Source organism: Physcomitrium patens, chromosome 7 (genome assembly GCF_059467195.1).
Source record: "Physcomitrium patens ecotype Gransden chromosome 7, ASM5946719v1, whole genome shotgun sequence".
Classification (NCBI taxonomy): domain Eukaryota; kingdom Viridiplantae; phylum Streptophyta; class Bryopsida; order Funariales; family Funariaceae; genus Physcomitrium; species Physcomitrium patens.
Window position 1 is genome coordinate 1,224,907 of NC_143416.1, and position 13,990 is coordinate 1,238,896.

Sequence of the window (13,990 nt, forward strand, 5' to 3'; positions counted from 1 at the left end):
TAGGGCACATGCCTTGACTTACAAGGTAAGTTTTTTTACGTGTGGGCCACATAGTTAGCTTGATCTTCAAGCTAACAACATGTGTGGCACATGGCCAACTTGTTGACCACGTTTCTAATCCAAAAAGTCAATTAAAGACACCTATGAAGTCAAAGCAACATCTAGGAAGTTTCTAGGAAGCTTTTATATTAAATATTATAGAATTAACTTACTTTTACCTATTTTTACTTTCTTCTACCTATTTCTATATGTAATTATTAGCTTACATGATTATGACCGTGACAAAGACATGGGTTGAGATTAGAGATGGATGTTGGGAATGGGAGAACAAGGATGGAGGACATGGGTTGAGATTGGAGATGGAGGTTGGAAATGGAGGAACGAGGATGGAGGACATAGGTTGAGATTGGAGATGGAGGTTGGGAATGGGAGAACAAGGATGGAGGACATAGGTTGAGATTAGAGATGGAGGTTGGGAATGGGGGAACGAGGATGGAGGACATGGGTTGAGATTGGAGATGGAAGTTGGGAATGGGAGAACGAGGATGGAGGACATGGGTTGAGATTGGAAATGGAAGTTGGGAATGGGGGAATGAGGATGGAGCACATGGGTTGAAATTGGAGATGGAGGTTGGGAATGGGAGAACGAGGATGGAGGACATGGGTTGAGATTGGAGATGGAGGTTGGGAATGGGGGAACGAGGATGGAGGACATGGGTTGAGATTAGAGATGGAGGTTGGGAATGGGAGAACGAGGATGGAAGTTGCCAATGGCGGGAACAAGGGGAACAAAGATGAAGGTACAATGATGGTTGAAATAGATGGGTTGATTTAGTAAAAGCCTCAGTTGCTTTAAAATTCTCCAAAAATATTAAAAGTGTAAAGATGCATGTTTTGTCTTTATAAGATATAAAAGTCTTTCAAAAAATATAAGTGTGTAATTTGTATATAAAAATTATTAAAAAATAACTTATATTCATTTTTTTACAACCACAAGAACTTCAATTTTTTATCACAACAATTGTATTAGATCTTTACATTGATTCACTATTTGAGCATGTCTTATTATGAATATTTTAATAAAATCATAAAAAAACCAGAAAATAATATGAACAAAAACTTGATGAATTTTTAAACAAAAAAATTTCAATATAAAAAATAAAGAAGAAACTAAAGAATATATTTTTGTAAAAAATAATTAAATGTCAAAATATGTTTTAAACCAAGTATTTAAAACAATAGGATTCCAGATTTAAAGTTTTTGTGTAAATTAAAAATATGCCTTCAAAAACCGAAGAAATATGGTTGTAAAAGTAGTCATGAAAATGAATCATCAATAACCCTTCTTGAATCAAAATTCATAAGTTTTTTTTAGTTCCACATAATATCTGATCCAATCTTGTTTTTATTTTTACTAGATAATTTGAATCTCAAATAAATCAAATGGATGTTTATATTGATGAGTTATGATTTAATTTATTGATTTTAAAAGTATTTTTCATTTTTTCAATCTGTACAAATAAAAACTCATTTGCTTATATCCACGCATATAAAAATACATATGCATCTACAATTAATTTTACATGAAAATCACAATTTAAATGTAAACTAAAAGAATGTGTCAATTGTATGTCACAAAAAACTTCATAAGTTATAAGAAAGATTTTACATGTACATGTGTAATTTGTGTAAAAATATTCATTTAGAATAAATAACTTCTTTTAATATAAGAAAACTTAGAAAATGTATGGTTTCTGACATAAAATTATTATACCGTGAGGTTGAAATATATATATATATATATATATATATATCTATATACACACACTAAAGATTGTTATTGTTATTTCAGGATTAATTTTTAAAATAAATTAGCAAGTTTATACTGTCAAAAAACTATTATGTGACATAAGTAATGCTTTATTCTGTAGGAATAAAAATATTCATCTTAGAAATGATTATCTACTAGTTGGTTTGATAAAATGATTGAAATATTTTTTTTCTATGATATTCTATTAATAAGGACATAAAATGTTTCTAACCAATGTTGATTAGTGTATGGTGAAATTTTGTTATTTCAATAAAATTAACGATTTTTTTTTTCTATTTTATAGTTCACTAAAAAGTACATCTATGGGAATTGTAATTTATATTATTATTTAATTCATTAATTATTGCATCATGACAAAATTTTGAATATGTTAAATGTAAAATATATATATATATATATATATATATATATATAATAGTTAATGTTATAAATTCATACATTTTGATTGATATATATATATATATATATATATATAGTGTCTTAAAAAAAATTAAAGTAAAAAATCTAATAACTTATAGAAATGGTTATTTTCTGTATGTTACCCATTAATAAATATCCTATCTATTCTTGCACATGTTCAACTTGATTGAGTAGTAAAGATAATTGCACAAACATGTTATAAAAGAGTTGTTTACATCAAAATGTACTTATTGGTTACTACTTTTGGAATTTACTTTTTACATGGATAAAAAAATTATGTAAAAAAAATCAATCCTGTTTTAATAAAGAACCAAGTTATTGTTTTTCAATTTCTATAACATCATCAAATTTCCTTTTGTTGCATCAGTTCCAACCAATCATGCAGAAAACAATAATAGTGCTCTACTTCTTTGTTGCACACTTTCACTAAGTTTTAATTGTCTATTTCAATCGTATTGCTTTTATTTTTATTTTTTTCATATTATAAAGTAAAGATCCTGAGGTATTTACTTGTAAATATAAATGATCTACTTATTGTACATATAATTTTTAAAACAAAATTCAGTAATAAGTCAGTAAGGTTGCAAATGACAGCTAGCTTTCAAAAAGCATGCATATAAATAAAATACCATAAAGCATTATATATTATAACTTATACACACACACATGTAATTATAAATACTCCAAAACATTTCATCATATGTATATAATCATTTTTTCTAAAATAATTAACACAAAAGCTATATAAATACAACTATAAATAAAAGATGTTTAAGTATGAATAGTTGCAAAATATAACCCAATATTTCGGTTTTTAGAATGGTCTAACAATTGCAAATACCACTGAAAGTACTCTCGATCTTCTCATATTTATAACACAAAAATTTTGAATTTACAAACCACCTCTTCTTTTTTCGAACAACCCATCTTTTCCCAGGACACCTTCACCTCAGATCATTCATGTTTGGAGGATTTGAAGGACCCTGCATCGGTCCAACGCCATTCATCCGTAACGCACCCTAAAGTTGTCGGATGCCCTAAAACCAATATTCTGGAGCCAAAACGAAAAGGGGTGAAAGTGGGGAAGAAGGAAACCGTGAAACTGCAGGCAGCGCGAAGCCACGCAGGTCAAACCCTAATTTTCCACCGCGAGGCCTGCCATCGTCGGATCCGGCGTCCCGCCCCATCCGAGCCACCGAAGGCGGCATCAGGAACCAACCCCTCGCATATACTCCGCACCGCACCTCCTCAAGCGTTTCGTTGCTAGCGGAGAAGAGCCTTGTGCTCTCTCTTCCTCATCCTCTCTCCCCCCCCCCTAATCCCCTTTGTGCCCTGTGGGCGGCTCAACCCACCGTTCGCCACCATGGTACGTTCCACTCCCTCATACTCTTTGTGTGGTTGCATTCCGTGATGGTTTCTGGGAATTGTTGCAGTTCCCAATTCTAGGTTTGCAGCTGCCTAGTTATCGGCTTGGATTACGTGGTCCTGCGTGAGGTTTGAACTGTGCGGCCTGGTCTCGAGTCTCGAGACTGAGCGGCTCGTGCAGTTGCGCCACTGAGATGGTGTTGCGAGGGATACGCCGGCGGCGCTTTACCCCGCGCTATTAGTGCCTCTCGAGTTGGTTTCGTAGCGGTGTTGTTTGCGTGTGGTTCCTGTGTGTTTAATTCTGTATGGAAACGACGTGCCAATGGAGTTCCCCGGAATTGTGATCGCAGGTGAAGTTTTCGGCAGAAGAGTTGCGTGCCATTATGGACAAGAAGCACAACATCAGAAATATGTCCGTTATTGCCCACGTCGATCACGGTACGTGCTTCGTGCTTCCTTGTGAGGTTTGTGCACCGTTTTCGTTCGAAATCATTCTGGTTTATAGATTTGTTGCGTTTCAAGATAGAATTGACCTAAATTTCATCATTCCCTTGTAAATCTTGACACTGTGCTTCAAGTAAACTGACTTGATTTAAAATCTCTCTCTCTCGGGCCAAACAATGGACACATCTAGCATCCTCATCCTGACATATTGCCTCGAAGATAGGTCTTTCAACTTCAGTGAAACTTAAGTCCGTGTGGTAGTAAGTGATCAATACCCGCGGCTGATCTGTGTTCGCTCGCGCACCCCTGTTCACTGTACCGGAGTCCAGATTTCGAACACAAAACCCATAGTAGACGAGGAATTTGAAGAGGAAACCAAAATAGCGGCAACTAACGAAATCAAACAATACGATGAGGATACAACTTGAATGTTCCATAGCCTAACGATTTGACCAGAATTGTCCCACTATTTTCTTATTAACTCAGCTCTTTCCTCGACCATCCCGACGATTACTATGAACTGGACACATTTCTTCCGAGCCGGGATTAATGGGGGTGAGTGGTGGAAATGTGGCAGGGAAGTCGACACTGACGGATTCGCTGGTGGCTGCTGCGGGGATTATCGCGCAGGAGACGGCCGGAGATGTGCGTCTGACGGACACCCGGCAGGATGAGGCGGATCGTGGTATTACGATCAAGTCGACCGGTATCTCGTTGTACTACGAGATGACTTCGGAGTCGCTGAAGGACTACCACGGCGAGAAGGACGGATGCGACTACCTGATCAACCTGATCGATTCGCCTGGGCACGTGGATTTTTCGTCGGAGGTGACTGCGGCGCTGCGTATCACTGACGGAGCGCTGGTGGTGGTGGACTGCGTGGAGGGAGTGTGCGTGCAGACGGAGACGGTGCTGCGACAGGCTCTGGGAGAGAGGATCAGGCCGGTGTTGACGGTGAACAAGATGGACCGATGCTTTTTGGAGCTGCAGGTGGACGGCGAGGAGGCGTACCAGACGTTCCAGCGGGTGATCGAGAGCGCGAACGTGATCATGGCGACGTACGAGGATGCGCTGCTGGGAGACGTGCAGGTGTATCCGGAGAAGGGGACGGTGGCGTTTTCGGCGGGTCTGCACGGGTGGGCTTTCACGCTGACGAACTTCGCGAAGATGTACGCGGGGAAGTTCGGAGTGGACGAGAAGAAGATGATGGAGAGGCTGTGGGGCGAGAACTTTTTCGACCCGGCGACGAAGAAGTGGACGTCGAAGAACACGGGGTCGGCGACGTGCCAGCGTGGGTTCGTGCAGTTCGTGTACAACCCGATCAAGCAGGTGATCAACATCTGCATGAACGACCAGAAGGACAAGCTGTGGCCGATGTTGGCGAAGCTGAACTGCGGGCTGAAGTCGGAGGAGAAGGAGCTGGTGGGGAAGGCGCTGATGAAGAGGACGATGCAGGCGTGGCTGCCGGCGGCGAGCGCGCTGCTGGAGATGATGATCTTCCACCTGCCGTCCCCGGCGACGGCGCAGAAGTACAGGGTGGAGAACCTGTACGAGGGTCCGCTGGACGACCAGTACGCGAACGCGATCAGGAACTGCGACCCGAACGGGCCGCTGATGTTGTACGTGTCGAAGATGATTCCGGCGTCGGACAAGGGTCGGTTCTTCGCGTTCGGGCGTGTGTTCGCGGGGAAGGTGGCGACGGGAATGAAGGTTCGGATCATGGGGCCGAACTACGTGCCCGGCGGGAAGAAGGACCTGTACACGAAGTCGGTGCAGAGGACGGTTATCTGGATGGGAAGGAGGCAGGAGTCAGTGGAGGACGTGCCGTGCGGGAACACAGTGGCGATGGTTGGGCTGGACCAGTTCATCACGAAGAACGCAACGCTGACGGGCGAGAAGGAGACGGACGCGCACCCGATCCGGGCGATGAAGTTTTCGGTGTCGCCTGTGGTGCGTGTGGCGGTGCAGTGCAAGCACGCGTCGGACCTGCCGAAGCTGGTGGAGGGGCTGAAGCGGCTGGCGAAGTCGGACCCCATGGTGTTGTGTATGATCGAGGAGAGCGGGGAGCACATCATCGCGGGAGCGGGAGAGCTGCATTTGGAGATCTGTCTGAAGGATCTGCAGGAGGACTTCATGGGAGGCGCGGAGATCGTGGTGTCGGACCCGGTGGTGTCGTTCAGGGAGACGGTGCTGGACAAGTCGGTGCGGACGGTGATGAGCAAGTCGCCGAACAAGCACAACAGGCTGTACTTCGAGGCTCGGCCACTGGAGGAGGGGCTGCCGGAGGCGATCGACGACGGGCGGATCGGGCCGCGCGACGACCCGAAGGTGCGGTCGCAGATATTGGCGCAGGAGTTCGGGTGGGACAAGGACTTGGCGAAGAAGATCTGGTGTTTCGGACCGGAGACGACGGGACCGAACATGGTGGTGGACATGTGTAAGGGAGTGCAGTACCTGAACGAGATCAAGGACTCGGTGGTGGCGGCGTTCCAGTGGGCGACGAAGGAGGGTGCGTTGGCGGAGGAGAACATGCGCGGAATCGCGTTCGAGGTGTGCGACGTGGTGCTGCACACAGACGCGATCCATCGAGGAGGAGGGCAGGTGATCCCGACGGCGCGTCGTGTGATGTACGCGGCGCAGCTGACGGCGAAGCCGAGGCTGTTGGAGCCGGTGTACTTGGTGGAGATCCAGGCACCGGAGGGCGCTCTGGGAGGAATCTACGGAGTGCTGAACCAGAAGCGTGGTCACGTGTTCGAGGAGGTGCAGAGGCCGGGTACGCCGCTGTACAACATCAAGGCATACTTGCCGGTCATCGAGTCGTTCGGGTTTTCGGGGACGTTGAGGGCGGCGACGTCCGGGCAAGCGTTCCCGCAGTGCGTGTTCGACCACTGGGAGATGATGACGAGCGACCCGTTGGAAGCCGGGACGCAGTCGGCCCAGATCGTGGCGGACGTGAGGAAGCGGAAGGGATTGAAGGAGCAGATCACGCCGTTGTCGGAGTACGAGGACAAGTTGTAAGGAAGGAGGCGCAGGTGGAGCATTGTGTTTTGGAATAAGTCTGTTATTTATTGTGCAACCTTGCGTGTTACTTCAAACTGATCCTCGAAAACCGAACTGTTATATTTATGTCATCACCTGTGCACAAGTTCAACGCAGTTGCTTAATCTGTTTTGTTTGTATCGGAAATTGTTTTACAGTATGTTGTATCTCCGAATCTTTTTCGTCACAACACATCTGAACTTGGACACTGCACTGGCAGAGTTGTTTTTATAGAGTTTATTCATCTGGCATGTTTGTTAGAATTAATGTCTTTGTAGCGGGTTGACGTGTGATTTGTATACATCAGTCAGTAGAGTAGTATGTGCAGGCCCCTTTAACATAGTTCTTAAAAATAGAGAATAGTTAATGCATTAATGTAGTTCTTATAAATAGAGTATAGTTAATGGGATCTCAATTGATATTGCTACATTACATATGACCTCTATACAATTTAAATTGATTAAAAAACATGCTTCTAATGCTTCTACCCGCAGTGTGCATTTGGAGGTCCAATATTTAATCTCACTATTGATCCAAAAGTAGGATAAATTAAAAAAAAATAAGTATTTTGTATTGTTGTCATGCAAATTTTAAAGAAAATAAATTTTTGAATTAAATAGTTTTTGAGGCGAATATATTGTTTTATAAGAAAACATCTCATGACTTGTTTGTTTATAAAATATTCACTATCTTCCTCTCAACCACCATCCTTTTTTTTAAGCAAATAAAAGGAAAAATTTGTGAAAGAGACATATTATTAGCTAGTTGTCTATGAGGAGATCACATTAGGTATAGCAATATCAGTAGGGGATGTAGCATTAACAATTCCCTAAAAATATGCTATTTGTTTTGAAATAATTAAAAGTATTGCCTTGTATTAGTAGCATGGTTCTCTAACATCCAATTCAAATCAAACTTATTGACATGCAACATATATTGATGTAATGTGAACATGTAGATTTTGTGCAACAAATGAGAACTTCTCAACTACCAACCAACCAATTATTTTTGTCCAAGTTGCCATGACATTGAAATCAACTTAGTGATGTTTGTAAGAACTTGTTGACAACAAGGTCAAGTTGATACTCTAAGCACAAGATGTAATAAAACTTGTGCATGTCGTTGCAAATTTAATTCTTATTGAAATTCCTTGCATATAATTAGTCATGTTTTGTATTCTATTGTAAAAAACAATGTTGGATGTTGTTGTAACTTCAATACTTGTTGGAAATCTTTGGATACAACTAATGGTAAGTTTGTTTATCTGTTATTTTTATACTTTTCCTTATACTTCAGCCTCAGCCTATCTTAATTGTAATTCAGTCCATACCCTTTTCTATAAAGGTATATGTCTTCTCTTTAATAATTATTGTTTTTTTGGAGATTCCACCTTTAATAATGTTGATGATTTAAAAGTCCTTGATTCCTATATTTATTCATAGGTGGATTTTTTTTATAAAGAATGTTTTTCTTCTTATGTTATTTAATTGTGGATGTACTTGATTTACTACTAAACTTCTATCTTGGTATAATTGGTTGAATGTACACTTATTGATTTAATGAATATAGGTGTTGCAATTCGTGTAGAATTTCAAGTAACATTCTAAAGAGAAATGTCCTTCATTGTTGCACTTGTGGCAAACTACATCAATCTTAATTATTTTGGATCCAATTGTTAGTTGAGTTATCTCCTCCTTTTATTTTTTTAAGATATTTTTTTAATACCTTCTTGATTCTTTTCTTTTATTTCTTATTCTCTTCATCATCTAAGTCACTACATATGTCTTTAGAATGTGAGTCATAGGATTCATTTTTCTATGTCAACTTCATTTCTATCTTTTTCTCGTTGTAGAGCTTCTTCTATTGTATTAGTTGATAATAATGCAACATATTTATCTACTGTTTTTCTCAGTTCATATAAAAACCATATCTTTTTAGACAAATTATGAGGTTGAGAAAAGAAGAAAACTCATTAGCTACTTGTATAGCCAAAATATAGTGGTATAGTGGTAGCCAAAGTCCAAGTGCAAGAGCTCCAGAGGGTGGTTCCTGAGAACGAATACGCTGAGATGTAACAATCCGCGGCAAAAAAATTAAAAATAAACAAATTCGCAGTCCACTCCACTTACCAAAGACCAGGCTAACGCACAACCAAAGTCACATGCCAAAACACGCTGAGAACCTCTCGCCACACACAAAACATAACAAAAAACACCGACACCAATGCGACGCACCACCACAACAAGTAACGAAGGGTTGAAAACGTTCAGATTCACTCCAATAGGCAAAAAACATCCCGTCTCGTTCAAATGTTCCCAATTACCACTAAGGTCCGAATTTCCAGGCCGCTAACTCGGAGAGCCCACTCTTCTAAATCACAAAACCAGAGGACTCCACAACTGAATCCTCCCGACCCGAATTACCTGCCACGGCCTCGCGTCCTTGCCTCTCAATATTGACCCCTGGAATAGGAACCCAACACCTATCTAAACGCTTGTCCAACAAAACGAACGCCAGCCAGCATAATATCCCAAAACACAATGCTCCACCTGCGCCTCCTTCCTTACAACTTGTCCTCGTACTCCGACAACGGCGTGATCTGCTCCTTCAATCCCTTCCGCTTCCTCACGTCCGCCACGATCTGGGCCGACTGCGTCCCGGCTTCCAACGGGTCGCTCGTCATCATCTCCCAGTGGTCGAACACGCACTGCGGGAACGCTTGCCCGGACGTCGCCGCCCTCAACGTCCCCGAAAACCCGAACGACTCGATGACCGGCAAGTATGCCTTGATGTTGTACAGCGGCGTACCCGGCCTCTGCACCTCCTCGAACACGTGACCACGCTTCTGGTTCAGCACTCCGTAGATTCCTCCCAGAGCGCCCTCCGGTGCCTGGATCTCCACCAAGTACACCGGCTCCAACAGCCTCGGCTTCGCCGTCAGCTGCGCCGCGTACATCACACGACGCGCCGTCGGGATCACCTGCCCTCCTCCTCGATGGATCGCGTCTGTGTGCAGCACCACGTCGCACACCTCGAACGCGATTCCGCGCATGTTCTCCTCCGCCAACGCACCCTCCTTCGTCGCCCACTGGAACGCCGCCACCACCGAGTCCTTGATCTCGTTCAGGTACTGCACTCCCTTACACATGTCCACCACCATGTTCGGTCCCGTCGTCTCCGGTCCGAAACACCAGATCTTCTTCGCCAAGTCCTTGTCCCACCCGAACTCCTGCGCCAATATCTGCGACCGCACCTTCGGGTCGTCGCGCGGCCCGATCCGCCCGTCGTCGATCGCCTCCGGCAGCCCCTCCTCCAGTGGCCGAGCCTCGAAGTACAGCCTGTTGTGCTTGTTCGGCGACTTGCTCATCACCGTCCGCACCGACTTGTCCAGCACCGTCTCCCTGAACGACACCACCGGGTCCGACACCACGATCTCCGCGCCTCCCATGAAGTCCTCCTGCAGATCCTTCAGACAGATCTCCAAATGCAGCTCTCCCGCTCCCGCGATGATGTGCTCCCCGCTCTCCTCGATCATACACAACACCATGGGGTCCGACTTCGCCAGCCGCTTCAGCCCCTCCACCAGCTTCGGCAGGTCCGACGCGTGCTTGCACTGCACCGCCACACGCACCACAGGCGACACCGAAAACTTCATCGCCCGGATCGGGTGCGCGTCCGTCTCCTTCTCGCCCGTCAGCGTTGCGTTCTTCGTGATGAACTGGTCCAGCCCAACCATCGCCACTGTGTTCCCGCACGGCACGTCCTCCACTGACTCCTGCCTCCTTCCCATCCAGATAACCGTCCTCTGCACCGACTTCGTGTACAGGTCCTTCTTCCCGCCGGGCACGTAGTTCGGCCCCATGATCCGAACCTTCATTCCCGTCGCCACCTTCCCCGCGAACACACGCCCGAACGCGAAGAACCGACCCTTGTCCGACGCCGGAATCATCTTCGACACGTACAACATCAGCGGCCCGTTCGGGTCGCAGTTCCTGATCGCGTTCGCGTACTGGTCGTCCAGCGGACCCTCGTACAGGTTCTCCACCCTGTACTTCTGCGCCGTCGCCGGGGACGGCAGGTGGAAGATCATCATCTCCAGCAGCGCGCTCGCCGCCGGCAGCCACGCCTGCATCGTCCTCTTCATCAGCGCCTTCCCCACCAGCTCCTTCTCCTCCGACTTCAGCCCGCAGTTCAGCTTCGCCAACATCGGCCACAGCTTGTCCTTCTGGTCGTTCATGCAGATGTTGATCACCTGCTTGATCGGGTTGTACACGAACTGCACGAACCCACGCTGGCACGTCGCCGACCCCGTGTTCTTCGACGTCCACTTCTTCGTCGCCGGGTCGAAAAAGTTCTCGCCCCACAGCCTCTCCATCATCTTCTTCTCGTCCACTCCGAACTTCCCCGCGTACATCTTCGCGAAGTTCGTCAGCGTGAAAGCCCACCCGTGCAGACCCGCCGAAAACGCCACCGTCCCCTTCTCCGGATACACCTGCACGTCTCCCAGCAGCGCATCCTCGTACGTCGCCATGATCACGTTCGCGCTCTCGATCACCCGCTGGAACGTCTGGTACGCCTCCTCGCCGTCCACCTGCAGCTCCAAAAAGCATCGGTCCATCTTGTTCACCGTCAACACCGGCCTGATCCTCTCTCCCAGAGCCTGTCGCAGCACCGTCTCCGTCTGCACGCACACTCCCTCCACGCAGTCCACCACCACCAGCGCTCCGTCAGTGATACGCAGCGCCGCAGTCACCTCCGACGAAAAATCCACGTGCCCAGGCGAATCGATCAGGTTGATCAGGTAGTCGCATCCGTCCTTCTCGCCGTGGTAGTCCTTCAGCGACTCCGAAGTCATCTCGTAGTACAACGAGATACCGGTCGACTTGATCGTAATACCACGATCCGCCTCATCCTGCCGGGTGTCCGTCAGACGCACATCTCCGGCCGTCTCCTGCGCGATAATCCCCGCAGCAGCCACCAGCGAATCCGTCAGTGTCGACTTCCCTGCCACATTTCCACCACTCACCCCCATTAATCTAGGCATGTTTTGACTCTGTTATCATCAGATTTCCTCAAATGTTTTGCTAATTCAGTTTGTTCAGATTTTTATCTTCCTGAGATGTGTTAGAGAATTCTGAGGAAGGTCATGGTCACAATGGACACATCGTGGGTTTGTAGCACTACCTGAAGTATGACTGAATCATCGGACACTGTATCGTCAGACAAAAGGTGTTGGAGGAGCACCTCGTAATGTAATTTGATTTGGAAGAGTATAATTATGGTTTGAGTCATATTGATCTATACTTTTAGATATGCTGGACTACATCAAATGCTTAGAGTAAGCTCTATATAAGATAGTTTGAAGATGGCTATTTTAATGTTTTTTCTGCATTATGCTTTTTATGTAACTTTGAGCATTCCGTACATGGGCAGACATCCTGTCAACAACTTCAATCAGTGTATCGGAGGACTTAGATCTGGGTAAGGTCAGATTTATGTTCATAATGTGCCTAAATTGCGAACTAGAGGACGCAGTTATAAATTATACCGCTGCAGTCTAAGTGAATCGCACACAGTGTAACGGATTTGAAGAACAATTAAATAGTCATATGTGACTTCAATTCTATTTGAGCTATTTATTCAATGATGTTAGTTGTAGAACTACTCTTCTTGAACACAGAGTAACTTTCGAAATTCAATTCGATGAAGTCAATTGTGTCAGAATAGTAATCATAGGAAATCCACTAAGTAATAGTTTCTGATACGTACCGTGGTCAACGTGGGCAATGACAGACATGTTACGAATATTGTGCTTCTTGTCCATAATAGCACGGAGCTCCTCAGCTGAAAACTTCACCTGCAGAGCACACACTCTCGACAGCATAAGCGGACACTCAATTTCAACCGAATTCGAAAATATGATTCCGGAACCAAGGTCCGAATGACGTAGTGTTCGCGGAAACGGCTCCGAAACCCAATACAATCTCTGGGTAAGAATCAGCCGCCACAGAAACTACGCCAGTTCCACACAACATCCCTCTGAAATTCACACACCTCATACATACAAAACTAGAACAACTTCTCAGACTTCAAGACACTCACTAAGGCGCCCTAGGACTATGAGACCAAAAAACAAGAAATTTTGTAAACCTATGAGCTCCCCCAATAATTTACAGAATGAAAACGCTTAAGAAATAGGGGGTGAAGCAAAGAACCATCTTGGCGAGCTGGAGGAATTCTCGCCCACCGGGCAACCAAGGAATTCCGAGGTAGAAGAAGAGTGAGACAGAGAAAGAGACAGAGCGGGGAGCTCTTCTCCTGATGCAAAAGAGGCCGGACTGCGCAGCGAGCTCGTGAATAGTCTGCGAGACTTGGGTTTCTAATGCCCTATATTGACGGCCAAGATGAGCTGAATGGCAGTCGATCTAACGTCCACAGGGAGGAGTAGGGGTTAGGGTTTTCGGGGTCGCGGTGGTCTTTGTCGTCGCTCCGGGTGTCTTGACTTGTCTTTCGAGGTTTCGTTGCCCTTTTCCACTTTTGGGCTTTCGCGTCCGCGGGCGGCGTTCTCTTCAGGAGTGACGGCCACGTCATTGGACGGGCTGGATGATGGGTGGACGGATGGATGAATGTCAATTGGTGTGTGATTATTAGGATAAGTGAGTGGATATGGACGGATGGGTGGGCTTGGGATGAATAATTGGACATAGATGGATGCCTTTTTTAGGAATAATAATATATACATGTACTCCTTTTAATTCACAACTTCTGTGGATGAAAAAAATTAAAATTATGTGACGTTTTGTAATTTATGTAGGATCGTGAAATTATATGATTCCCAGGTAACAATATGAAATTAGAGGGTCATGAGTGGATGTGCATGAACAAGTAGCA

At 45.0% G+C, this 13,990-nt stretch overlaps 2 protein-coding genes across 2 annotated transcripts; one reads left to right on the forward strand and one right to left on the reverse strand.

The window, feature by feature from the left end:
• Positions 1 to 3,523: 3,523 nt before the first annotated feature.
• LOC112284808 (elongation factor 2) lies at positions 3,524 to 7,191 on the forward strand. The gene is made up of 3 exons (XM_090251639.1): positions 3,524 to 3,617; positions 3,967 to 4,054; positions 4,638 to 7,191. The coding sequence occupies exons 1-3, from the start codon at positions 3,615 to 3,617 to the stop codon at positions 7,076 to 7,078; spliced, it is 2,532 nt and encodes an 843-aa protein (XP_090107765.1). The 5' UTR covers positions 3,524 to 3,614; the 3' UTR covers positions 7,079 to 7,191.
• A 2,154-nt stretch (positions 7,192 to 9,345) lies between these two features.
• LOC112278586 (elongation factor 2) lies at positions 9,346 to 13,417 on the reverse strand. Its single transcript, XM_024512193.3, has 3 exons — positions 13,315 to 13,417; positions 12,869 to 12,956; positions 9,346 to 12,103 (listed from the first exon to the last, which is right to left on the reverse strand). The coding sequence occupies exons 1-3, from the start codon at positions 13,315 to 13,317 to the stop codon at positions 9,663 to 9,665; spliced, it is 2,532 nt and encodes an 843-aa protein (XP_024367961.1). The 5' UTR covers positions 13,318 to 13,417; the 3' UTR covers positions 9,346 to 9,662.
• Positions 13,418 to 13,990: the final 573 nt, after the last annotated feature.

What these genes read in the sequence shown, in the direction of transcription:
- LOC112278586 (XM_024512193.3), bottom strand. An exon ending in CATTGCCCACGTTGACCACG is followed by an intron (nt 12,104 to 12,868) that starts GTACGTATCAGA and finishes GAAATGTGGCAG; the next exon opens with GGAAGTCGACACTGACGGAT.
- LOC112284808 (XM_090251639.1), top strand. An exon ending in TATTGCCCACGTCGATCACG is followed by an intron (nt 4,055 to 4,637) that starts GTACGTGCTTCG and finishes GAAATGTGGCAG; the next exon opens with GGAAGTCGACACTGACGGAT.